Source organism: Coregonus lavaretus (assembly GCF_964263955.1).
Source record: "Coregonus lavaretus genome assembly, chromosome: 16".
NCBI classification, from domain to species: domain Eukaryota; kingdom Metazoa; phylum Chordata; class Actinopteri; order Salmoniformes; family Salmonidae; genus Coregonus; species Coregonus lavaretus.
Genome location: NC_140003.1, coordinates 10,517,037 through 10,544,970, shown reverse-complemented (window position 1 = coordinate 10,544,970; position 27,934 = coordinate 10,517,037). Strand labels below are relative to the sequence as shown.

Below are 27,934 nucleotides of genomic sequence, written 5' to 3'. Positions count from 1 at the left end.
ACAAATTCTTATTTACAATAACGGCCTACACCGGCCAAACCCGGACGACGCTGGGCCAATTGTGCGCCGCCCTATGGGACTCCCAATCACGACCGGTTGTGATACAGCCTGGAATCGAACCAGGGGGTTTTCAGTCAGCTGCACATTCTGCTAGGCAGCTGTTTGAATTGCTCAAGATACTACTCTATTATAATATTGTTTCATTTCTATCAACATTACTTTTTTCTGAACTATACCTTCACTGAAAAAAGGTAGAAAAATAAAAATGCTATAAAAAACATGATTTATATATATATATTTTCGTAATTAATTAATATATATATATATATATATATATATATATATATTTAATTATTTATATGCATAATTGCTTTCGTATTTTCTATTTGAACAAGGAAATACAAGTCACTCAAGAACATGATTGGCCAATATCCCTTATAAAACAAGTGTTACCCCGTCTGGACTACTGCAACTCGCTGTTGGCTGGCCTCCCTGCCTGTGCCATTAAACCCCTACAACTCATCCAGAATGCCGCAGCCCGTCTGGTGTTCAACCTTCCCAAGTTCTCTCACGTCACCCCCCTCCTCCGCACACTCCACTGGCTTCCAGTTGAAGCTCGCATCCGCTACAAGACCATGGTGCTTGCCTATGGAGCAGTGAGGGGAACGGCACCTCTGTACCTTCAGGCTCTGATCAGTCCCTACACCCAAACGAGGGCATTACGTTCATCCACCTCTGGCCTGCTGGCTCCCCTTCCTCTGCGGAAGCATAGCTCCCGCTCAGCCCAGTCAAAACTGTTCGCTGCTCTGGCACCCCAATGGTGGAACAAGCTCCCTCACGACGCCAGGACAGCGGAGTCACTCACCACCTTCCGGAGACATTTGAAACCCCACCTCTTTAAGGAATACCTGGGATAGGATAAAGTGTTCCTTCTAACCCCCCCCCCCCCCCCCCCCCCAAATTGTAAAGTGGTTATCCCACTGGCTATAGGGTGAACGCACCAATTTGCGAGTCGCTCTGGCTAAGAGCGTCTGCTAAATGACGTTAATGTGCCCTTGAGCAAGGCACTTAACCCTAATTGCTCCTGTAAGTCGCTCTGGATAAGAGCGTCTGCTAAATGACTAAAATGTAAATGTAAATGTTACACTGTTTAAAATAGATTCACTAGACTACAAAAGTGTGTTCCAGAAAATACACTACTCATTTTAATCTAACATTCATTGTTATTAACTTCCTTATTATATCAGTTTGATATGACATTTTAAATGTTTCAACACATTCTCCATTTCAGCATTCACTGTTATTTCTTATTCTTGGAAATCCCAGACCAATGCTGGAACATTGGTACATTGTGGGAGGCAACCCATCTGTCAAGAGAGACTAGTTATTTCTGTGTTCCAAGTAAACATTCTTCCAGTATGGCTGCTCTTCAAGAGAGCCTTCCCTCCTGTTCTTCAGTGTTGGAGTTGAAGGGTTAACTTCCCCAGGCTCCCAAGGACATGGCCCCTCCCCATTCTCACTGGTGAAACAGGAGCCCTGTGTTTTTAGACATTTCTCTTACTGCTCCCATCATGGCCGTCCGTCTTGCCCAGAGTGTGGTGCAGAGGAGCGGCCGCTGGTTCCTGCCGTGCCTCAAAGCCCAAGATCTGGTCTGCACCAGGTGGGTAGGGGGCACCCCTTCTCCCTCCAACACCCTACCATCCACCTCCCAGGGTAAGAATCAGACCGCGGATGACCTCCCCAGGATCAAAACCTGGGAGATGTTGTACAGAATGTTTGTCAAAGGCTACTACAACCGTCTACATGAGCTACAGGTACAGGAAAAAGGCTATGCCCTCTATGGAAATGTGTGTTTTCTAAGTGTGCTCTCTGTTTTCTATGGTGGCTGTTGATATTTACCCCTCTCTATGTTTTGGGTACAGTAAGTTTCTGGGACCTTACTTTGTGTTTCTCTGTTACTGCTCACTAACTAGAGTTGAAACATGAGATCTGTGTGAGGCGTTTGTGTTTAGTCACAGAGCTGACCCACAGAGACAGTTAGGGTGCATAACAGGTATTCTCTGACATGCAGTGTTTACCTTCTCCAAGAGCTGCCTTTGCTTTGGAAATGCTATCCCAAGGGCCATCTCCATTGACATTACAAAAGGGCAGCGGTTTAAATTTATTTTGCCAGAATGCATGTCGAGGGGTTTGTTGACCCCATTTCCGAATATCAATCCATAATTGTGATATATTCAGTTACATAACAATGTGGAACATCCTGAATGGTAGAGATGTTTAGAAATGTGTGTACTATAAAGTACACTGTATGTAACACCCTGAGTTTTTCTTCCTCCACGAATACTAGTCTCTCTCTCTCTCTCTCTCTCTCTCTCTCTCTCTCTCTCTCTCTCTCTCTCTCTCTCTCTCTCTCTCTCTCTGTCTCTGTCTGTCTCTCTGTCTGTCTGTACTAGGTGTATGAGAAACAGCTGTACGGCCCCATGTACAAAGTGGGCACGGGCAGCTTTAACTCGATCGCCCTCAACAGTGTGGAGCTCCTGGAGGAGCTACTTAGGAAGGATGAGAAGTTCCCCAGCCGAGGAGACATGTCCCTCTGGACAGAGTACCGGGACCTGAGGGGCATCGGCTACGGCCCCTTTACTGAGTAAGGCCCAGGGATGGCCACTGTCTCCTGACAGGTGGTGACAATGACATCCCTGTGCAATGCTGGTCTTTTGCCTCAACCAATTGATAGCTTTGCCATCTGATGGCGGGCAGTGATGAGATCACATAAGAGAGGGACATAGCAGTGGGAAATGGAAAACAGTCACATTAGTGTACATGTCTTATAATCACACCCAGGGACGTAATTGATACACTAGTGCTCTGTCATGAAAGCGATTGCCACAGATAGTGATCAATAGTGATCCAGAAAGGCTGTGTCATTATACATTTCCATAGGCCGTGCAAGGCAGGAAACATGACCTAAGACTAACACAGCACAGTTTGCACTGGGAGTATCCTTTTGGAACCATCAAACTGTATGAGCCTACATCCATCTTACATGGCCTAAGTAGCCATCTATCTTAGTGAGATTTGATATGCATACCAACATAGATGTTTCAAATAGATAAGCACGGCAGCCATTCTGACTACATTTCCTCAGTTGTGTTCCATGAACTCCAAATGCTGCAAGACCCTTTGTAGGTCAAAGTCCAGTCATGTGAATCAATCGGATGCTCAAAAACAGTAAAACCAAATAAATGAGCCGCTTACATAAGAGCATTAACGTGCTATATTCCAATATGTGCCAACTAATCCAAATGTATTATCCTGCCTTATTGTTATTGTTGTGAATGTGCTGTGAGTGTGTAATGCAGAGCCTGAGATATTGTGTTTCCTGACAGGGAAGGGGAAAAGTGGTACAAGCTGCGGACTGTGCTGAACAAGCGCATGCTGCACCCCAAAGACTCGGTGCAGTACGGAGATGTGGTCAACGAGGTGGTCAGCGACCTGATCAAGAGGATCTACCACCTGCGCCGGATAAGCCCGTCGGGAGACCTTGTGACCAACCTGTCCAATGAGCTCTACCGATTCTCTCTGGAGGGTATGTGGGAAATCCTGCCTGTGTTGAGGGGACGATTCTTTCACCCTTATTTCTAGTTCATTTTAAGTTAAATTATAAAGAATCAGGTATAATTAAGCAATAAGGCACAAGGAGAATATACCATGGCTAAGGGCTGTTCTAATGCAAGACGCAACGCGGAGTGCCTGGATGCAGCCCTTAGCCGTGGTATATTGGCCATATACCACAAACCTCCAAGGTGCCTTATTGCTCTTATAAACTGGTTACCAACGTAATTAGAGCAGTAAAAATAAATGTTTTGTCATACCCGTGGTATACCACGGCTGTCAGCCAATCAGCATTCAGGGCTCGAAGTACCCAGTTTATAATGCTATATAACTAATTATAAGCATGTATGAGGCTCATGTAGGCTATCTCCATGCATAACATTTTCAACTATTTCAATTTGTGAAATGTATGATATGTTACGAATTCGAATTTGTTGTTGCTAATGTTAGCTAGGTGGCTAATGCTAATGTTAGCTAGGCTAGGGGTTAAGGTTAGTGGAAGGGTTAGCTAAAAGGGTTACGGTTAGGGTTAGGGAAAGGGTTAGCTAACATGCTAAGTAGTTGCAAAGTTGTTAAAACGTAATAAGTAGTTGCAAAGTTGCTAAAGTTGTCCGTGATGAGATTCGCTCACCCATCCACCCCGACCAACCACCCTCCTTTTGTTTTTGCCTTAAGTAACCTTCTGTCTTATGTAACCATGCTAAACGTAACATATCATATTAATTTGAGTGTCTAAGTGTGGAAAGTGTCTACCGATGTGGAAGAGATTGCACAGCTAGTAAACGATATATAACAAGACAAAGAGAAGATGCACACAGATACAACACAGCTAGCGGACAAAGCAGTGGAAGAACTGAAGGTTTTCATTCCATCGGACAAGCAATCCCACCAATGTGTCATCCCATCGGATAGAGGAGCATTCTGATTATCTCACTGGATAAATTGACTGGATCAAACAGCATTCAACTGGACAAAAGAACATTGCGATTGAAATTGATTCCCTTGGACAAACTACAGAATTAACTTCCACTCGAGCTTGAGCGTTAGACAACGTTGAATCCTGTGGTGGATATTTTAATCAATAATGAGGAGATACAAAGTCAACCACCAATCAGGGTATTCACTTTATTAAAATAACTTATCGATAAGGGAGCTGGTCGCAATACCCACACAACCAAGTGGATAGAGTGAGAGCCCAACGAACAGGAAATGCTGACGTCTTATATAGTGGACCTAAAAATGATTAGTCATGGCTGGTTCCACCCTTCCCCGGCAGATCATGAGCTACCTTGTTTTCTTCTTGTGGCTATGTGTATCGGGTCATAGCGCACAAACAAGTGATAACGTTAGCTCCGTTACTGCCCATGTCTCCACACAGCTGTGCCCTTGGAAGATAGTAAAAGACAGGATGAACTGAAAAACTGTGGTCACTCTGAGGCTCTTTGTCTTATGCCATGTGACCAGGTTACTCAGAAGCAAAGAGAAATTGAAACAATACAGGTCTATCTGCTCCTCAAGTTGATCTCTATCTCATGTCCTTGACTACACGCCCAGACCAGCTGCGGGGAGCTAGAGGGAACAATCCTTATGAAAAGCACAGCATTGGTAGTTAAGAAATGTCTCTACAATTGTTAAGCATATTAATTAAACAAATCAGGTAAATACGTGATCTTTCTCTCACAATCCGGAGCTACAGACATTGTCAGAATCTTCGGAAAGGGAAAACGTGTTTGTGGTCCCTAGCAACAGCTGTGCTGGACTGTGGTCGACATGGATGATAGTTCTGATGGGTCGGGATGATGAAAGTCAAGGACCTGGATGGTCTTTGGTGAAAAGGAAACGGAAACAGAATGGCCCTGCTATAAGCGCTGCTAACAGCAGTGCCACTTCTAGTGTTGAGAGCGTGAAGAGGGTGAAGGTAGTGAAAACTAAAGTAATGATGTGTCGGAGATTAAAGTTGTAATCATGTTTGATGCGACCACAGGGTCTCATCTACACCCTATTCGATTAACCAAGGCCGTTAAAAAAAAGAGATAGGTGAAGTCACATTAGCCCGGTTTATTGGTAATGGTAGGCTGTTAATATTCTGTGCAGACCATGTTCAGCAAGGGAAGAATCTGAAAATGAAAACTCAATGGGAAGAAAATCACAAGTCGTGTCCCTGGAGCTTCGGCTAAGCTGAGGGAGGGTCATTTCTGGGGTTCCACCATCTATGTCCATAGATGATATAAAATAAAATGTAGAGGCGGGCATTATGGTTGAAGCCAAAAGGCTGTTCAGTAAGAAAGAGGGGCAGAGAAGTGAAAGCCTGTCAGTACTCAATGTTTGATAAGGTTTTGCATAAGAAAGTACAGATGGGCTTCCTGGCTTTCACTGTTAGAGTTTGTCCCACCTCCATGAAGGTGTTTTAAATGGCAAAGAATGGGATATAAAGCGGCTCTGTGCAAAGTAAAAAAAAGATGTGCCAAGTGTGGAGGGGAACATGATTATGGTGAATGTGGGAACAATGTCAACATTAAGTGTTGTAATTGTGGGAGGGAACAGTGCAGCATTTGGTGGATGCCAGGTGCAGAAGCAGGCTAGAGTGGCCCAAAGATATAAAATCACTCTTAATGTCTCTTATGCAGAGACTGCAATGCAGATTGATGGAACTATTAGGCAGAATGATGGAGTTAATAGGGTCACCTGGAATAAGTGGACCTACTGTAGGAAATCTTGTTCTCACAAATGTGTTGTGTCAAAGGACACCTTGATAGTTCATCAGTTTGACTGTATAGCCTTCACTGGAAAGCTTATCAAACTGACTGCGTTTGTCGAAAGAAGAACTGCCAAGTTGAAGACCATTGTGGAAGCAGCAACAGAGTTTTTAGGAGTTTCAGATGTTACTGTCGCCATGATTGTTGATATGTTGACTCCTAATAATACTAATGATGGAATGTCTCAGTATGATGATAATTAGAGTTATGGTTTTTGTCATCCTTCAGTGGAATGCCAGAAGCCTTATTGCTAACAGTCAGGAGATTAAGAAATATGTAATTGATTTAGAGATCAAACCTGATGTGATATGTGTTCAAGAAACGTGGCTTAGACCACATCTTGATTGTATTCCTGGTTATTGTTCAATCAGATCTGATAGATCAATTGGACAGGGTGGTGGGTGTGCTACTTTCATAAGGGAAGGTCTTGTATATTATAGTATACCTGTCCCATCTGAATATGAATGTGTGATGGTGGAAATCTACAGTGCAGGTAGTAATATTAAGTTGCAACATTATTACAACCCTTGTCGTCAACTATCTGTAGCAATGTTTGATGAAATATCAGCAGAATTGGGCTCTAGAGAGATATGGTGCAGTGACTTTAATGGACATAATAGTTTATGGGGAAGCACACATACAGGTGCTAATGGTACTATTGTGGAATATATTATGGAAACAATAGCATTAGTATGTCTTAACGATGGATTTGTTATAAGAGTTGAGGTTGTTAGAGGGGTTACATCCTGCCTGGACCTCACACTGGCTTCTAACTCGATTGCATCTGGAATGTAATAAATGATTGGAATGTAAGGAATGATTCTACTGTTGGAAGTGATAATTTCCTGATTTTGTGTACCATGAACTTTGTTGTTACTTTTACAGATAGGGTACCACTCAGAAGATTGTGCTTTCATAAAGCAGACTGGGAAAAGTTTGGTGGTCATTGAATAAATGACCATATAAATGACCCCCCCCCCCCCCCCCCCAAAGTCAATACTTTGTAGAGCCACCTTTTGCAGCAATTACAGCTGCAAGTCTCTTGGGGTATGTCTCTATAAGCTTGGCACATCTAGCCACTGGGATTTTTGCCCATTCTTCAAGGCAAAACTGCCCCAGCTCCTTCAAGTTGGATGGGTTCCGCTGGTGTACAGCAATCTTTAAGTCATACCACAGATTCTCAATTGGATTGAGGTCTGGGCTTTGACTAGGCCATTCCAAGACATTTAAATGTTTCCCCTTAAACCACTCGAGTGTTGCTTTAGCAATATGCTTAGGGTCATTGTCCTGCTGGAAGGTGAACCTCCGTCCCAGTCTCAAATCTCTGGAAGATTGAAACAGGTTACCCTCAAGAATTTCCCTGTATTTAGCGACATCCATCATTCCTTCAATTCTGACCAGTTTCCCAGTCCATGCTGATGACAAACATCCCCACAGCATGATGCTGCCACCACCATGCTTCATTGTGGGGATGGTGTTCTCGGAATGATGAGAGGTGTTGGGTTTATGCCAGACATAGCGTTTTCCTTGATGGTCAAAAAGCTAAATTTTAGTCTCATCTGACCAGAGTACCTTCTTCCATATGTTTGGGGAGTCTCCCACATGCCTTTTGGCAAACACCAAACGTGTTTGCTTATTTTTTTCTTTAATGACTTCTTCTTCTTCCGCAAACAAACTTTAAAAGCTGAGATTTGTATAAACCTTGCTGTCTGGGTAAATGGCGCCGAAGGGGATGGCTGCCGTTTTACGGGCTCCTAACCATCTGTGTGTTTTTTTGTGTTGTTTGCAACTTTTTTGTACATAATGTTTCTGCCACTCTCTCATGACCGAAAAGAGCTTCTGGACATCAGAACAGTGATTCCTCACCTCGGAGTGGACACAGATTTTTTTTCTTTAATGAATCGGAGGCGAAAGATTTACGGCTCCTCCCGGACCAGGCCCAAATCCCCGTCATTCGCATGAAGAGGAGACGCTGATACAGGGGCAGACCCGGTGCTTGGTGAGAATTCATCGGTGAGTGGATAATCCGCCTTTACCATCCGTCCTACTGGCGAACATGCAATCACTGGAGAATAAACTGGCTGAGCTCTGTTCGAGACTATCCTACCAACCGGACATTAAAAACATTTCACAGAGTTGTGGCTGAACTAGGACATGGATAATATACAATTGGCTGGGTGTTATGTGCATCGGTAAAATAGACCAGCAACCTCTGGAAAGACGAGGGGCGGTGGTCTGTGTCTATTTGTCAATAACAGCTGGGGCGCGATCTCTAATTTTAAGAAAGTCTCAAGGTTTTCCTCGCGTGAAGTAGAGTACCTCATGATAAGCCGAAGAACATTTACATTTACGTCATTTAGCAGACACTCTTATCCAGAGCGACTTACAGTTAGTGCATACATTATTATTTTAAATTTTTCATACTGGCCCCCCGTGGGAATCGAACCCAAAACCCTGGCGTTGCAAACGCCATGCTCTACCAACTGAGCTACCTCCCTGCTACCAGGACTATTTGCATGGACCCCCTTTTATACGCTTCTGCTACTTGCTGTTTATTATCAATAGTATGCATAGTCACATTACCCCTACCTACATGTACATACAGTGCATTCGGAAAGTATTCAGACCCCTTCCCTTTTTCCACATTTTGTTACATTACAGCATTATTCTAAAATGGATTGAATAACACATTTCCTCGTCAATCTACACACAATATCCCATAATGACAAAGAGAAAACAGGTTTTTAGAATTATTTTCAAATGTATTAAAAATAAACAATGGTAATACCTTATTTACATAAGTATTCAGACCCTTTGATATGAGATTCGAAATTGAGCTCAGGTGCATCCTGTTTCCATTGATCATCCTTGAGATGTTTCTACAACTTGGCCAAACTGAGCCAGACGGAAGCCACTCCTCAGTAAAAAGACACATGACAGCCCCAGATTCTCTGGTCTGATGAAACCAAGATTGAATTCTTTGGCCTGAATGCCAAGCGTCACGTCTGGAGGAAACCTGGCACCATCCCTACGGTGAAGAATGGTGGTGGCAGCATCATGCTGAGGGGATGTTTTTCAGCGGCAGGGACTGGGAGACTAGTCAGGATCGAGGGGAAGATGAACGGAGCAAAGTACAAAGAGATCGTTGATGAAAACCTGTTCCAGAGCGCTCAGGACCTCAGACTGGGTCGAAGGTTCACCTTCCAACAGGACAACGACGCTAAGCACACAGCCAAGACAACGCAGGAGTGACTTCGGGACAAGTCTTAATGTTCTTGAGTGGCCCAGCCAGAGCCCGGACTTGAACCTGATCGAACATCTCTGGAGAGACCTGAAAATAGCTGTGCAGTGATGCTCCCCATCCAACCTGACAGAGCTTGAGAGGATTTGTTGAGAAGAATGGGAGAAACTCCCCAAATACAGGTGTGCCAAGCTTGTAGCGTCATACCCAAGAAGACTCCAGGCTGTAATCGCTGCCAAAGGTGCTTCAACAAAGTACTGAGTAAACGGTCTGAATACTTATGTAAATGTGATATTTCAGTATGTATTTTTAATAAATGTGCAAAAACGTCTAATAACCTGTTATTTTGCTTTGTCATTATGGGGTATTGTGTGTAGATTGATGAGGGAAAAAAAAAAATCATCCATTTTAGAATAAGTCTGTTAACAAAATGGGGGAAAAGTCAAGGGGTCAGAATACTTTCTGAATGCACTGTATTACCTTAATTACCTCAACTAACCTGTACCCCCGCACATTGACTCGGTACCGGTACCCCCTGTATATAGGCTCTTTAATTTAATTGTTACTTTTTCTTACTTTAGTTTAGTTTATAACAAAAAAAAAAAAAAAAAAAAAAAATATATATATATATATATATATATATATATATATATATATATATATATATATAAGTAAAAGTAACTAACTGTAAGTCGCTCTGGATAAGAGCGTCTGCTAAATGACTTAAATGTAAATATATAAATTCTTTTTTTCTTAAAAAATAAATAAAACTCTGCATTGTTGGTTAAGGGCTTGCAAGTAAGCATTTCATGGTAAGTTTACATTTACGTCTTTAGCAGACGCTCTTATCCAGAGCGACTTACAGTTAGTGAACACATATTTTTTTATACTGGCCCCCCATGGGAATCGAACCCACAACCCTGGCGTTGCAAACGCCATGCTCTATCAACTGAACTACATCCCTGCCGGCCATTCCCTCCCCTACCCTGGACGACGCTGGGCCAATTGTGCACCGCCCATGAGTCTCCCGGTCGCGGCCGGCTGCGACAGAGCCTGGATTCGAACCAGGATCTCTAGTGGCACAGTTAGCACTGCGATGCAGTGCCTTAGACCACTGCGCCACTCAGGAGTACGAGGATCTACCTACACCTGTTGTATTCGGCGCATGTGACAAATACAATGTGATTTTACATGACCAATTTCTCCACTTCACAAGAAAGATGAGGCTACACCGTGTTCAGTTGAGACAATTAGCGGTTTGCATCATTGGATCCTGGGGTTGGTTGAGTAATAAATGTGTGTTATATGATGAGTCTGTCCGGACCTGGGATATCTTTCACCCAATGGAATGTCGTTACAACAGCCTATCTGCCATTTGCTGAGATGTATGTGACTTCAAACTCAACCTATCCATCATCCCGTCTCACTACCAGACCCTCTGTATCCAGATCAGGAATGGATCTGTGATGCAGCCTGGTGCTCACTCTTGATTCCGCATCCTTGAGATCCTTTATGTCAAAGGCTGTCTGCCCATGATTCTACCTGCCACCTTCAAGGGGCTGTCCAGTGTGAACACACTTTCTCTTTTCTGTGAGCTACAGTGTTACAATTCATCCTTTCCTCCAACACATTCAGTGACCTGGCTAATCTGGAGGAACTGTCCATTTAGAACTACAGGCTGTCTGTGATGGTAATAGACACAATGGAGGGGATCCCTGTTTAGAAGAAAATCACAGTCAGCAGCTGTACACAGGAGCTTACTGATTTGCTATGTCGGATAGGTGATATGTCACGGTCATTGACGACCCTGGACTTTGAGTCAAAGGGGATAGTCATTTTGAGACACAAAAATTACTCAGACACAAATGGAGCCATTCTTGAACTTCCTTATTTCAATCATCTTCAATTTTTTATTTTTTCATTCCCTAATGCACATAATTTATCGAAAGGAGCATTCCGAAGCTTTGAAAACATTTCATCTCTCGATTTGCCCGACATTGGTGAGCTACAGACACAGCTTCTGCAGTCTGGAATCAGCAGAATATATATGATTTCCTTCGAATCCATTTGTGAAATTTTCAATGACACAAATATTGTTACTTAATCCTAAATTCAAGAACAACTACATAACATCTGAGAAAAGTTTATTTGGCCTGCACAGCTTGGAAACCCTACTGCTGTATGATAACCCACTTATACATATTGAAGCATCTGCATTCATCCACCTTATTTTGCTGAAGGAAGTAAATTTGGACTTTCGCCCTCCAACCAGTGAGTTAGAGACAAGTGTGAATCTGACACACTTATTTGGTGTCTTCCCTCAAGGTCTGACTCACATGAACATTAGCTCCTGGTGTCCTCTTACCATCATCATTGTCAGCGACAGAGCCCCAAAACCAGGCTTCGCTTTAAAACTCAGCTCTCCATCGACTGTGATCTTCCAGGACTGCTGGAGGTCATTATTTCGGTCAGTTGTCTTCCTCAATGTCATGATAGGACGACTCCTGTGTTGTTCTGACTTCTTTGCATGGTACTCCACCTCCCTGCAGGAGTTTGAGTTCCGGCTGGTTTCCTCAACAGAGTTTGGACATGTTGCACCCCATACGGACATGACTGACCTGAACACACTAGTGCAGAGAGATCTGAAGCTAATGAACGTGGACCTCATCGTGCAGCCAGCACTGGGCAGTATGTTTCACAACCTGACTAGGCTGGAGAGCTTGAGTCTGATCTACTGTAGAATCCTTCCTCTGGGGGAGGAGTTGAGTAGAGACCTGCACTTCCTCAGGCTCCTATATGTGGATGTGACAGAGGAGTTTAGTGTGATGGAGAAATTTTCAGAACCTCAGACCAGCCTGAGGTATGTGAAGTTCTACTATCCTCGCCTGCACTGCAGCTGTGAGAACGCCTGGCTGGAGAACTGGGCCAGGGGACAGAGACAAATCCAGGTCATCATATGGCATGCTGTGGAGCTGGCGATAACGTGCAAAAATTAAGATGGCATCCAGAGCTTCCCCAAGAGGCCAACTGTTCCCTGGACATGGGCTTTTTCCTCTTCATATGCACCTCCCTGAGCCTGCTCCTCTTCATAATTTTGGTCCTGCTCAATCAGCTGGCTGGAGACAACCTGCTGGCCCTCTGTCACATTGCCCGAGGCTGGATGGAGGAGGCTGTGCGGAGGCCCAACCCCAGGGAGCGATACCGCTATGATGCCTTTTAAAAAATGTTTACGATGCCTTTGTGTCGTATAGCGGGAGAGACTAACACTGGGTGGCGAAGCAGCTGCTGCCAGGCCTCAAGCAGAGGGGTCCTCCATTCCTGTGTCTCAGTCTGTACAACAGGGACTTCCAGCTGGGGAAGGTCATTGTGGACAACATCACAGACAGCCTCTACGGCAGCAGCTACACCCTGTGTCTGGTGAGTCGTCACTACCCGCGCGGTAACTGGTGCTCCTTGGAGCTGCGACTGGCCACCCTCCGTCTGCTGGTGGGGACATCCTCATCGTGGTCTTCCTGGAGGACATCCCCCGCTCGTCACCTGTCTGCCCAACACAGGCTGGCCAGGCTTGTCAAGACCAGGATCTAACTGGACTGGCCCCAGGACCCGGCCCTGCAGCCTCCCTTCTCTGACCGCCTCTGAACCAAACTCGCTCCTGAACATTTTACATTTACATTTTAGTCATTTAGCAGACGCTCTTATCCAGAGCGACTTACAGTTAGTGAGTGCATACATTTTCATATTCACGTCCTATAAAGGAAATTCCCGTACTGTCCTGATCCCACAACAGTTCTATTACATTTACATTTACATCATTTAGCAGACGCTCTTATCCAGAGCGACTTACAAATTGGTGCATTCAACTTATGATAGCCAGTGGGACAACCACTGAACCAGCCAATGGACAGCAATAGCAGACACAGATACAGTTTTTATTTGTAATTTTTAGATCAGCTTTAATATTGCAGATTGTTGGTTCTATCAATTTAATTGTTTGCATCATTTCTAATACCCTTTATTTATTTTTAATTTTTCTCTATACTTTTTCCCCTTTACCGTACCATCCCTACCCTAACTGGACTAAACTAACGGACAACAATATTGTTATGGGTGGAAGATGGCACATTGATGCCATCTGTTGGTAAATGTTCATTACTGCAACTCCAGTGTTTTACCGATGTACTTGAGATACCCGGATGTATTGCAATATACTGAACAAGACTGGTTACTCGCATCAATGCCTCTGCCTCGTTATTTAACATTCAAACATGGTGTCAGAGTCGGATAACTAACCATGCTTTCCGCAAATTAGAGTCACCTGTTCTGGTTTTAAAAAGCTTAGTTGAGTAAAACTTCTCCGGAATTGTCCTTAGCTAGATTGAGTTTGCTAGTTAGCTTCAGTGTTGTTAGCACCGTTTAGACATGGCAGCGAACATTTCCCCTCCCGCCGTTATGAAGCTCAGCGGAGATTGGAGCACAAACTGGGATACGTTTAGAGGTGAATGGGAGGACTATGCACTAGCAACGGGACTTCGGGAAAAGGACGATGAGGTAGTGGCTGCCACTTTGAGGACTATAATGGGAGCAGAATGCCGACACGTATACAAACACAACCTGAACCTAACAGCAGCTCAGCAAGGTAACGCTACAGCTATTCTTGATGCTCTCGAACTTTACTTTAAGCCAGCAAAGAACGTTATCTACGAGCGTTATGTTTTCGGTTGTTGCAAACAGGAGGACGGGGAGTCCATTGACAGCTTTGTCACTAAGCTAAGGGAAAAGGCAGCTACATGTGACTATGGTGCTTTAAGAGATGAACTGATCAGAGACAAGATAGTGCTTGGCATAACTGATGAGGGCACCCGCAGACGTTTGCTGAGAGAACGTGACCTGACACTAGTCTTGGCAGTGGAGACATGCCGTGCAGCAGAGCTTACGGATATACAGATAAGGTCCATGGAGCTAGAAAGGCAACATATGGACAATGTCAATGTTACATTCAGGCAGCCAATAAAGAAATTCCCTTTTGCCACAGCTAATACTAATACTACAGCCAACTCTGCAGTAGACAACCCCAATGCATGCCGATATTGTGGCATTTCTCATGGACGAGGAAAAGAACACTGCCCAGCCTATGGAAAAATATGCAAATCCTGTGGTACAGCTAATCACTTCGCAAGGGCCTGCATGAAAAGCAAGAGAAAGGAGGGTAAAGTGCACTCCATTGAAATAAACACAGATGAAGGGAACAACAGCACAGAGGATGTATATGCTAGCGAGTGCATAGGGGCAGTAAGGGCAAAAGGAAAAAAATGGTTTGTCACTCTGCTACTTAATAATAAACCACAGCAATGCCAGCTAGATTCAGGGGCCACATGTAACGTTATGAGCCTTAAAGATAAAAGGAGGCTCGCGCCCAGAGACAAACTCACACAGAGTAGCACCAAGCTGAAACTGTATTCAGGCCAGTTCATGACCTCTTTAGGCCTGTTTGTGACAGAGTGTGTTTTACGTGGCCAGAAACACACTCTTGAGTTTGAAATAGTTGAGGCTAGTCAACAGCCATTACTGTCAGGTTCTACATGCGAGCGCCTTGGGCTTATTAACTTCACCATCCCAGCTGATCTTAACATTATAGACAAAGTCCAGGCTGGGCCCCTGAGCAAGGAGACTCTCCTAAGCAAGTACCATGATGTCTTCAACGCACCGGTCGAGTCAGTTCCCGGCGAAGTCCACTTTGAGTTGGATGCAGCAATCCAGCCTGTCCAGTGTGCACCTCGCAATGTACCAGTGGCCATGAAAGCAGCTACAAAGGCTCAGCTTGACAAATACGAAGCAGATGGCCACATCATATCCGTCACCGAGCCTACAGACTGGATAAGTAATATGGTTATCGTCAAGAAACCAGACAAGCTACGGATATGCATAGATCCTAAACACCTCAACCGGGCTCTGAGACGTTCACATTACATTATGCCCACGTTGGAGGATGTTCTTTACAAGCTCCCAAAGGCCAGAGTCTTCACGCTCGTGGACGCCAGAGATGCCTTCCTGCAGTGCAAGCTTGACGAGCCCAGCAGCTACATGACCACCTTTTGGACACCCTGGGGCAGGAAGAGGTGGTTGAAGCTCCCGTTTGGTGTCTCCGTGGCTCCAGAGGTGTATCAGCGGAAACAGCACGAGCTGTTGATGGGACTCAGCGGCGTGGAACCCATAGCAGATGACATCCTCGTAGTGGGCTGTGGGGACAGTGATGAGGAGGCAGAATGTGACCATGACGCCAAGCTGCTGGCCCTGATGGTCAGATGCAGACAGGTCAAGCTAAGGCTAAGCATAAAAAAGCTTCAGTTTAAAGTGCCAGAGGTTCGCTTTCATGGGCACATCTTGTCCTCCACCGGATTGAAGGCGGATCCAGAAAAAGTGAAGGCTGTCTTGGATATGCCCCACCCATCTGACGTGAAGGCAGTGCAGCGCTTCGTCGGATTCGTCACCTACCTGGCCAAGTTCCTACCGCGGCTCTCTGAAGTGTGTGAACCACTAAGGAGACTCATGGACAACGACACCATCTGGCATTGGCTCCCAAAACATGACACAGCGGTGAGGGAAATAAAACAACTGGTCACCCAGACACCTGTACTGCGATACTACGATGTGTCAAAACCTGTCACGATTCAGAGTGACTCAAGCCAGTATGGACTGGGCTGTTGCCTCATGCAAGAGGGCCAGCCTGTGGCATTCGCCTCTAGGGCACTCACTCCAACAGAGCAGAACTATGCCCAGATAGAGAAGGAGTGCCTCAGCATTGTATTTGCATGCCAACGCTTCCACCACTACCTGTACGGGCGTGACAATATTACCGCAGAGACAGATCACAAGCCCCTTATTGCTATATTCAGCAAGCCTCTCCTGAATGCCCCGAAACGACTGCAGAGCATGCTACTGGCCCTACAAAACTACAACCTCAAGGTGGTGTATAAGCCAGGGCCAGAGATGTATGTGAGTGACACGCTCAGCAGGGCTACTGCATCAGGCACTCACACACGCTCCATGCATGAACAACACGCAGTGTGCAGCTTACAAACAGAGCAAGTGGATGTTGAACACATCAACCAGGCTGACTACCTCAATGTTACGGACCAGCGCCTTATACAAATCAGACAGCACACAGACAGGGATGAGCAACTCCAGGCATTGAGGTCTGTGATTCTGATGGGCTGGCCCGACTGCAAGGAAGAAACTGCTTTAGCCACCAGAGAATATTGGCCAGTCAAAGAAGAGCTCAGTGTTCAAAACGGAGTAATATTCAAGGGTCAGAGAGTCGTTATTCCCCGGTCTCTGCGCCCTGAGATGTTGGCGCGCGTGCACTCAAGTCACATAGGAGGTGAGGCCTGTTACAGACAAGCACGTGACACACTGTATTGGCCAGGAATGCAGAGTGAAATCAAAGACTATGTCAGTAAATGCACAATCTGCAATGAATATGCCATTGAGCAACAGAGAGAGATGATGATGTCCCACGAGCTACCAATGCGCCCCTGGCAGATAGTAAGTCTAGATCTCTTCCAGCACAGTGGCAAAGACTTTCTGCTGGTAGTTGATCATTACTCAGACTTCTGGGAGATTGACCTCCTCCCCGACCTCTCAGCAGAGACAACGATCAAACGCTGCAAGGCTCAGTTTGCCCGCTATGGCCAGCCAGATAGGGTAATTTCAGATAATGGACCCCAATTCTCCGGATGTGAGTTCCGAAAATTTGCTGCAGAATGGGAATTCGAGCACGTCACTTCATCACCACGACACCCAAAAGCTAATGGGAAGGCTGAGTCGGCAGTCAAAATTGCAAAGAACCTCTGCAAAAAAGCTCTGCGAGAGGGCAAAGATGCCTGGAAAGCAATCCTGCAATGGCGCAATACCCCGACAGAAGGCATGGATAGCAGCCCGGCCCAGCGCCTCATGGCACGGCGTTTAAAAGCAGCTCTGCCAGTAGCAAGCACTCTCCTGGAGCCATGTGTGGTGACAGACGTGCTGGTGAAGCTACGTCACAGAAGACAGGTCTCCAAGTTCATCTACGACAAATCAGCAAAAGACTTACCTGAGCTCAGGGTGGGTGAAACGGTGCGAATGAAGCCACTACCAGGGGACCGGACGGGCCTCTGGAGACTCGGATCCTGTGTACAGAAAGTGGCACCACGCTCCTACTTGGTCGAAGTGAACGGATCACTGTACCGTCGTAACAGGGTTGACCTTCGGATTGCTGAGCCAGCATCCACTCAGAACTCGGATGGTCATAGGGGTCGCATGACAAAAGACAGAACCCCAGCAAGTCACATGGGGCCTGAGGCACTGGGCGAAGAGCCAGGGGATCACAGGTCGGCCACTCCCTCGCCCATCAATACTCCCCTTAGACAGTCAGGTGACACGCCTGTGCGGGAGCCCGCAGTCCACGCAGACAAGCGCCCTGTCTTTTCACGCTGCGGGCGTCTGTCCCAGCCACCAAAAAGACGTAATCTGTAGGTTTCCCATTAGGGATTGTTGACAGACAGAGATAAAAGTGAAGAGAGTATCAAAATGTGTTAAGTGGTTAATAAAAAAAAATAAAAATAAAAATAATAATAATAATACTTAACTGTTCATGTTGGAAATTACTACTAGGTTTGTTTTGTTAGTGAATTGACAGCTCCTGTCCTATTTTATAAAAGGGAAGATGTTATGGGTGGAAGATGGCACATTGATGCCATCTGTTGGTAAATGTTCATTACTGCAACTCCAGTGTTTTACCGATGTACTTGAGATACCCGGATGTATTGCAATATACTGAACAAGACTGGTTACTCGCATCAATGCCTCTGCCTCGTTATTTAACATTCAAACAAATATTTCTACTGCTACTAACAGCTACACGGTTATCTTAACGGTTATTGAATATTTGTGAAAATGTGAAGATGTTTGTTTTGACATTTTTAGTTGTTTTCTTCCTTCCTCCTCCATAACGACTTATCACAACAGGGGTATTCACCATTTACAGACCTGTCTTTTTACATTTTAACATGTGCTACCTGTTTTGCAAAATACTTACTTTACCTTATTTTTTTGTTATCTTGTTTGATATTTTGTGTTTTTTGATTTGCCTTGCTTTGAACAAACGTCCATATAAGAGGAAAGCCTGATGCCTTTCAGAATATGTGGGTCTTTGTAGCATTTAATGCAAAATACTTCAGTGATTATTGATAGAAAATATAGTACTGGAATATTGATGGTACTGCTTTTTTTGTGGGGGTGGGTTTTAATTTTCCCAGCAAATGATACTGACGACTGCTGCTCATCCATTCCTCACAACATATTTGTCGAACAGTGATGTTGTGTATGTGCTCTATAAGTCTATGGCTTTACCATTGATCACCTGCAGACAAAAGTTTATCTTAAACTTTAATTAAATGAAGTTAAAAGTTTACAAGTTATTATAGAAAGTAAGTTACTGCATACAACTCTGGTCCATCAAATGAGAATTTCCGTCATCTGTTTCAATGATAAATATCTAATCTCTGTTCTTCAGGAATCTCTTCCATCCTGTTTGAGACGCGGATCGGCTGTCTGGAGGAAGAGATCCCGGTAGAGACGCAGGACTTCATCGACTCCATCGCTCAGATGTTCTCCTACAGCATGCCGGTGGCCATGCTGCCTAAGTGGAGCCGCAACATCCTGCCAATCTACAGGCGCTACATCGCTGGCTGGGAGGGTATCTTCAAATTCTGTGAGTTATTTGGCACAATACATTCCGTCACTTGTTCACACCTTCTCAAGAATTTAAAAAGCATTGGATTGGAGAGTGCATTGTGAATTCAGTTGATTACCTATTAGGTCAGATACAGTGGGGAAAAAAAGTATTTAGTCAGCCACCAATTGTGCAAGTTCTCCCACTTAAAAAGATGAGAGAGGCCTGTAATTTTCATCATAGGTACACGTCAACTATGACAGACAAAATGAGGAAAAAAAATCCAGAAAATCACATTGTAGGATTTTTAATGAATTTATTTGCAAATTATGGTGGAAAATAAGTATTTGGTCAATAACAAAAGTTTCTCAATATTTTGTTATATACCCTTTGTTGGCAATGACACAGGTCAAACGTTTTCTGTAAGTCTTCACAAGGTTTTCACACACTGTTGCTGGTATTTTGGCCCATTCCTCCATGCAGCTGTTTTGGGGCTGTTGCTGGGCAACACAGACTTTCAACTCCCTCCAAAGATTTTCTATGGGGTTGAGATCTGGAGACTGGCTATGCCACTCCAGGACCTTGAAATGCTTCTTACGAAGCCACTCCTTCGTTGCCCGGGCGGTGTGTTTGGGATCATTGTCATACTGAAAGACCCAGCCACGTTTCATCTTCAATGCCCTTGCTGATGGAAGGAGGTTTTTCACTCAAAATCTCACGATACATGGCCCCATTCATTCTTTCCTTTACACGGATCAGTCGTCCTGGTCCCTTTGCAGAAAAACAGCCCCAAAGCATGATGTTTCCACCCCCATGCTTCACAGTAGGTATGGTGTTCTTTGGATGCAACTCAGCATTCTTTGTCCTCCAAACACGACGAGTTGAGTTTTTACCAAAAAGTTCTATTTTGGTTTCATCTGACCATATGACATTCTCCCAATCTTCTTCTGGATCATCCAAATGCACTCTAGCAAACTTCAGACGGGCCTGGACATGTACTGGCTTAAGCAGGGGGACACGCCTGGCACTGCAGGATTTGAGTCCCTGGCGGCGTAGTGTGTTAATGATGGTAGGCTTTGTTACTTTGGTCCCAGCTCTCTGCAGGTCATTCACTAGGTCCCCCCGTGTGGTTCTGGGATTTTTGCTCACCGTTCTTGTGATCATTTTGACCCCACGGGGTGAGATCTTGCGTGGAGCCCCAGATCGAGGGAGATTATCAGTGGTCTTGTATGTCTTCCATTTCCTAATAATTGCTCCCACAGTTGATTTCTTCAAATCAAGTTACTTTTCTTGCAATTCTATACATTTTGCCAAAAAAATTACAACAATATCAGTCTTCCCAGCCTGGTGCAGGTCTACTATTTTGTTTCTGGTGTCCTTTGACAGCTCTTTGGTCTTGGCCATAGTGGAGTTTGGAGTGTGACTGTTTGAGGTTGTGGAAAGGTGTCTTTTATACTGATAACAAGTTCAAACAGGTGCCATTAATACAGGTAATGAGTGGAGGACAGAGGAGCCTCTTAAAGAAGAAGTTACAGGTCTGTGAGAGCCAGAAATCTTGCTTGTTTGTAGGTGACCAAATACTTATTTTCCACCATAATTTGCAAATAAATTCATAAAAAATCCTACAATGTGATTTTCTGGATTTTTTCCCCCTCAATTTGTCTGTCATAGTTGACGTGTACCTATGATGAAAATTACAGGCCTCTCATCTTTTTAAGTGGGAGAACTTGCACAATTGGTGGCTGACTAAATACTTTTTTTCCCCACTGTAGATCAGTGGTTCCCAAACTGAGGGGTCGGCATGGTTGAGAGAATGCCAAGAGTGTGTAAAGCTGTCATCAAGGCAAAGGGTGGCTATTTGAAGAATCTCAAATATAAAATATATTTTGATTTGTTTAACACTTTTTTGGTTACTACATGATTCCATATGTGTTATTTCATAGTTTTGATGTCTTGAAAAACCTGTGAATTAGTAGGTGTCCAAACTTTTGACTGGTACTGTATATATGTATATATATGTGTGTGTGTGTGTATATACACTACCGTTCAAAAGTTTGGGGTCACTTAGAAATGTCCTTGTTTTCGAAAGAAAAGCAATTTTTTTGTCCATTAAAATAACATCAAATTTATCAGAAATACAGTGTAGACATTGTTAATGTTGTAAATGGCTATTGTAGCTGGAAATGGCTGGTTTTTAATAGCCTTCATTTCTCAGAACAATAATAGACTGACGAGTTTCAGAAGAAGGTTCTTTGTTTCTGGCCATTTTGAGCCTGTAATCGAACCCACAATTGCTGATGCTCCAGATACTCAACTTGTCTTAAGAAGGCCAGTTTTATTGCTTCTTTAATCAGCACAACAGTTTTCAGTTTTAATGATCAATTAGCCTTTTAAAATGATAAACTTGGATTAGCAAACAAAGTGCCATTGGAACACAGGACTGATGGTTGCTGATAATGGGCCTCGTCTATGTAGATATTCCCTTAAAAATCAGCCGTTTCCAGCTACAATAGCCATTTACAACATTAACAATGTCTACACTGTATTTCTGATCAATTTGATGTTATTTTAAATGACAAAAAATTTGCTTTTCTTTCGAAAACATTTCTAAGCGACCCCAAACTTTTGAACGGTAGTGTATGTATACATATATATATATATATATATATGTGTGTGTGTGTGTGTGTGTGTGTGTGTGTGTGTGTGTGTGTATACATATATTTCAAGAGGATGTTAAAATGTTGTTTATATATATATATATATATATATATATATATATATATATACATATACACACACATAAATACACACATATATACACATGTATGTATGTGTGTGTGTGTGTGTGTGTGTATATATATGAATGTATATATATATGTATATACACATGTGTATATATGTATGTATGTGTGTGTGTGTATATACAGTGAGGGAAAAAAGTATTTGATCCCCTGCTGATTTTGTACGTTTGCCCACTGACAAAGAAATGATCAGTCTATAATTTTAATGGTAGGTTTATTTGAACAGTGAGAGACAGAATAACAACAACAAAATCCAGAAAAACGCATGTAAAAAATGTTATAAATTGATTTGCATTTTAATGAGGGAAATAAGTATTTGACCCCTCTGCAAAACATGACTTAGTACTTGGTGGCAAAACCCTTGTTGGCAATCACAGAGGTCAGACGTTTCTTGTAGTTGGCCACCAGGTTTGCACACATCTCAGGAGGGATTTTGTCCCACTCCTCTTTGCAGATCTTCTCCCAGTCATTAAGGTTTCGAGGCTGAAGTTTGGCAACTCGAATCTTCAGCTCCCTCCACAGATTTTCTATGGGATTAAGGTCTGGGACTGGCTAGGCCACTCCAGGACCTTAATGTGCTTCTTCTTGAGCCACTCCTTTGTTGCCTTGTCCATGTGTTTTGGGTCATTGTCATGCTGGAATACCCATCCACGACCCATTTTCAATGCCCTGGCTGAGGGAAGGAGGTTCTCACCCAAGATTTGACGTTACATGGCCCCGTCCATCGTCCCTTTGATGCAGTGAAGTTGTCCTGTCCCCTTAGCAGAAAAACACCCCCAAGGCATAATGTTTCCACCTCCATGTTTGACGGTGGGGATGGTGTTCTTGGGGTCATAGGCAGCATTCCTTCTCCTCCAAACACGGCGAGTTGAGTTGATGCCAAAGAGCTCGATTTTGGTCTCATCTGACCACAACACTTTCACCCAGTTCTCCTCTGAATCATTCAGATGTTCATTGTCAAACTTCAGACGGGCATGTATAGGTGCTTTCTTGAGCAGGGGGACCTTGCGGGCGCTGCAGGATTTCAGTCCTTCACTGCGTAGTGTGTTACCAATTGTTTTCTTGGTGACTATGGTCCCAACTGCCTTGAGATCATTGACAAGATCCTCCCGTGTAGTTCTGGGCTGATTCCTCACCGTTTTCATGATCATTGCAACTCCACGAGGTGCGATCTTGCATGGAGTCCCAGGCCGAGGGAGATTGACAGTTATTTTGTGTTTCTTCCATTTGCAAATAATCGCACCAACTGTTATCACCTTCTCACCAAGCTGCTTGGCGATGGTCTTGTAGCCCATTCCAGCCTTGTGTAGGTCTACAATCTTGTCCCTGACATCCTTGGAGAGCTCTTTGGTCTTGGCCATGGTGGAGAGTTTGGAATCTGATTGATTGCTTCTGTGGACAGGTGTCTTTTATACAGGTAACAAGCTGAGATTAGGAGCACTCCCTTTAAGAGTGTGCTCCTAATCTCAGCTCGTTACCTGTATAAAAGACACCTGGGAGCCAGAAATCTTTCTGATTGAGAGGGGGTCAAATACTTATTTCCCTCATTAAAATGCAAATCAATTTGTAACATTTATGACATGCGTTTTTCTGGATTTTGTTGTTGTTATTCTGTCTCTCACTGTTCAAATAAACCTACCATTAAAATTATAGACTGATCATTTCTTTGTCAGTGGGTAAACGTACAAAATCAGCAGCAGATCAAATACTTTTTTCCCTCACTGTATATATATGTATAAACAATATTTTAAGCAACTCAGTCCATCTTTAAACTTCCTCTTGAAATTGGGTAGTGCATCATCAGTTCCTTTTGTCATGTTAGTCATTGCATACCTTAGAAAGCTATTTATAACTTGTCAGAAATGTCCAGATCAACTAACCCATTTAAAAAAAAATGTTTTTTTTAGCCCATAGAATATGTCATTTTTTTGTCACTCAAATATCACAGGAATACACATTAGACATGGCAACATTCATAGAATTGCAAGAACATTTGCTTTAAAACTGCTAAATTCTCTCCACCAACAAGAGGGGTGTGAACAGTTTGTGCCATGAACAGTGCTTGTGCCCATAGAAATAGACATGTCTCCCGAATGCTGGAAGGGGGGCCCGAGTTAAAATGTTTGGGAACCGCTGAGGTAGATAATGCTAGACGTTTTCAGCTGGGAAGTTGATTGACATGAAGATGGAGGCAATTCAGAAGCGAGTGGACACAGACCAGGAAGTCGAGGGAGAATATTTAACGTACCTTCTCTCCAACACCAACATGACCAACAAGGAGGTGTACGGCAGTGTCGCTGAGCTGTTGTTGGCTGGAGTGGACACGGTTAGCAAATCCATGTAGTTTCACTACAATCTCGATCTGTTGTACCATAAGGGCTTGAATTCACTAACACTGTTGTTGTTGTCATACTTGAAGACTTCCAATACCATAATGTGGGCCATGCACCTACTGTCCAGGGACCCCAATGTGCAGGACACCCTTTATCAGGAGGTGTCCCACTGCATACCAGGAGACAAGATCCCATCTGCCCAAGACGTCAACCGTATGCCGTACCTCAGGGCTGTCATCAAGGAAGCACTGAGGTAAGAACTGTGGAAGTGACCAGGACCGAGTTTGGGAAACCCTGGTATACATCATGAGTATGATTGCCTAATTTAGCTCTTGTATGTCAGCATTTATATTTTCTTCGGAAAGGATTGAGTTCTTGATAGTTCCTTATCTTTCTCTAACACAATTTATGTACTTCCTGTTAACCAGAATGTACCCTGTGGTCCCATTGAATGCACGTATCATGGTAGAGAATGATATCATCATTGGCGGACATTTTTTTACCAAGAAGGTTAGTCTAGCTTTAGGGGAACAAATAACTTTCAAGTACATCTTCACTTTAATGGCCTAAAACTGGCCCAACTATTAAAACAAAACACCATTTGAATTCATGTAAATCATGCCGTTGTTGGTGTAGTGCTGTCAATTAATTCCCTCCCTGCTGTCTTGTGTCTGTAGACTTCGTTTACAATGTGTCACTATGCCATCAGCCAGGATGAAAAGACATTCCCAGAACCATCGAAGTTCAAGCCCGAACGCTGGTTGAGGGATGGCCGAGTTCGACCAAACCCATTTGGCTCTATCCCATTTGGGTTTGGGGTTCGGGGCTGTGTAGGTCGTCGTATAGCTGAACTGGAGATGTACTTGGCTCTGTCACGGGTAAGAGCCAGAGATTTTATACCTGAGTGTCATAGGAAAAAGTATAGAATGTGTATAGCAGCACAGGTGATAGCAGAGGTGATGAACAGTTACAGTAAGCTAGGCTACTTCAATTACTAGGCTACATGCAATTGTAGCCTACTAGACCTATTCTACTGTTACCAAACTATTGGAACAACTCATAGCCTACCTTATTATCAATCAACTGTAGCCGGAATGTGACCAAATGCTTTTATACACATTGCTGCAGACGTCATGCTTGACCAAGTTACTCAATAATAGGCTACTTGTCTTGCGCAGCAAGTTGGCAACTTCGAACTCACCATCATCAGGCTACTTATTAAAAGTATTGAATAAACATGTGTTGTCCATTGGGTAGTCCTAGAATGAAAAGTTTGCCTTGGCTTCCATTGCTTTTCAGTTACAAATAGCTTCCATCCCATTGCTTTTCATTTACAAATATAATGAAGGCCTAGGTGGACATTATAATCACACATAACCACAGATTACATTAAAATACAAAAACAGAACATCCTGTACATGTGTAGGCTACTGCAGCCAATTACAATAGTGTGAATACCCTAGGGTGCATGGTTTCATAAGTTAGTGGTAGGCGGTGGAGGCATGAACTTGGTGTTGTCAATGAGCTTATAGGACAGGGATGTTATGTGAGCATGGATACCCCTGAAGAGACCCAGACAATTACATTATTTTTGTTTTTAATCTCCCTCAGATAATCAAGCTGTTTGAAATCAGACCGGACCCCAGCATAGGAGAGGTGAAAGCCCTCAATCGCACCGTCTTAGTAGCAGACAGACAAGTCAATCTGCACTTCCTGGAGAGGACAAACAAAGCTGCCCTTTGATTTGTTAAAGCCGGGTGATAGCCATGTACCCAAGCAGCAATGCTATAAAGGCCTTCAATATATCTATTGTTGAATTAAAATAAACATACATAAATACTTGTTACACTCCAACCCAATACTGTGGTATTACAGTTGTATTGAAGGTTTGTTTTCATAGTTGCTGTGGTTCAGCTTTACTTCCCTACTTATGTTGGTAATTCTGAAAAGGCTTTACAATGGCTTATTATTATTATGTACAATATGAATTGCTATATATAGACCAAACTGTTCTGTTATTCTCTATTTTGTTGATGAAAATGTATTTTCTTACTATGGAAAGTATTTTCAATTTCTGTCAATAAATTCACTACAGTGATGTTGTAGTTCTTGATATATCCGTCCCCCTCTGTGTGTGTGTGTGTGTGTTTGTGTGTGTGTGTGTGTGTGTGTAGGCCTGCTTTACATTTTTAAACATACTATGTATACTTCATTCCCTCCATCTGTGAAGTTCTCAAAATTTCTTATGTGGATTATTAAACCACATGTTGGTGCACCACTTAGGTGCACCAAAACCACATGTTGTGGTTTATCAGTCATAAAATCAGTCATTGGTTCATGTCAGTGATGTTGCAATAATGTCCAGCAGATGGAAGTAGCATACCTGTCACCAGGAAGTACAATTATTGATGGTGTCAAACAACTGCAGTAGCTACACATGTAGGGCTAGTCGTAACGAGGTCTGGATATGCACGATGCATGAACGCAGTGCATGAATTGAGTACCACAGTATGAGTCATAATACCCATAAAACCTTGCGGTAAAACCCGGAAATGGTTCCAATCGTTTTTTCACCATTCATTTTTGCGTTGGGGATTTTAGAACTACTTCATACACTACATTAACAAAAGTATGTGGACACCTGCTCGTTGAACATCTCATTCCAAAATCATGGGCATTAATATGGAGTTGGTCCACACTTTGCTGCTATAACAGCCTCCACTCTTCTGGGAAGGCTTTCCACTAGCTGTTGGAACATTGCTGCGGGGACTTGCTTCCATTCAGCCACAAGAGCATTAGTGAGGTTGGGCACTGATGTTGGGCGATTAGTCGGCGTTCCAATTCATCCCAAAGGTATTTGATGGGGTTGAGGTTAGGGCTCTGCGCAGGCCAGTCAAGTTCTTCCACACCGATCTCGACAAACCATTTCTGTATGGACCTTGCTTTGTGCACAGAATTGTCTAGAATGTCATTGTATGCTGTAGTATTAAGATTTCCCTTCACTGGAACTAAGGTGCCTTGCCCGACCATGAAAAACAGCCCCAGACCATTATTCCTCCTCCACCAAACTTTACAGCTGGCACTATGATTTGGGTCAGGTAGTGTTCTCCTTGCATCCGCCAAACCCAGATTCGTCCGTTGGACTGCCAGATGGGTTAGCGTGATTCATCACTCCAGAGAAGCGTTTCCACTGCTCCAGAGTCCAATGGCAGCAAGCTTTACACCACTCCAGCTGACGCTTGGCATTACGCAAAAAATTAGACGAACTGACTTGTTGGAAAGGTGCCATCCTATGACAGTGCCATGTTGAAAGTCACTGAGCTCTTCAGTAAGGGCATTCTCCTGCCAATGTTTGGCTATGGAGATTGCATGGCAGTGTGCTTGATTTTATACACCTGTCAGCAACGGGTGTGGCTGAAATAGCTGAATCCACATACTTTTGTATATATAGTTTAAATCGTCTGTGTTTCGTGTAGGCTTAC

General features: G+C 43.7%; 1 protein-coding gene and 2 pseudogenes across 3 annotated transcripts; all 3 read left to right on the top strand.

Moving 5' to 3' along the window:
* Positions 1 to 1,571: 1,571 nt before the first annotated feature.
* LOC311143594 (sterol 26-hydroxylase, mitochondrial-like) lies at positions 1,572 to 26,565 on the top strand (the record flags this gene model as incomplete). Its single annotated transcript, XM_084179444.1, has 9 exons — positions 1,572 to 1,814; positions 2,454 to 2,644; positions 3,387 to 3,586; positions 19,160 to 19,357; positions 24,282 to 24,445; positions 24,539 to 24,705; positions 24,881 to 24,962; positions 25,130 to 25,330; positions 26,064 to 26,565. The coding sequence occupies 9 exons, from the start codon at positions 1,572 to 1,574 to the stop codon at positions 26,193 to 26,195; spliced, it is 1,578 nt and encodes a 525-aa protein (XP_084035570.1). The 3' UTR covers positions 26,196 to 26,565.
* Positions 5,867 to 12,222, top strand: LOC311143371 (annotated as a pseudogene). The gene is made up of 4 exons: positions 5,867 to 5,891; positions 10,993 to 11,678; positions 11,935 to 12,076; positions 12,159 to 12,222. The product of its transcript is annotated as an uncharacterized misc_RNA (transcript).
* On the top strand, positions 12,219 to 13,248 carry LOC311143595 (toll-like receptor 13; annotated as a pseudogene). Its single transcript has one exon. The product of its transcript is annotated as a toll-like receptor 13 (transcript).
* Positions 26,566 to 27,934: the final 1,369 nt, after the last annotated feature.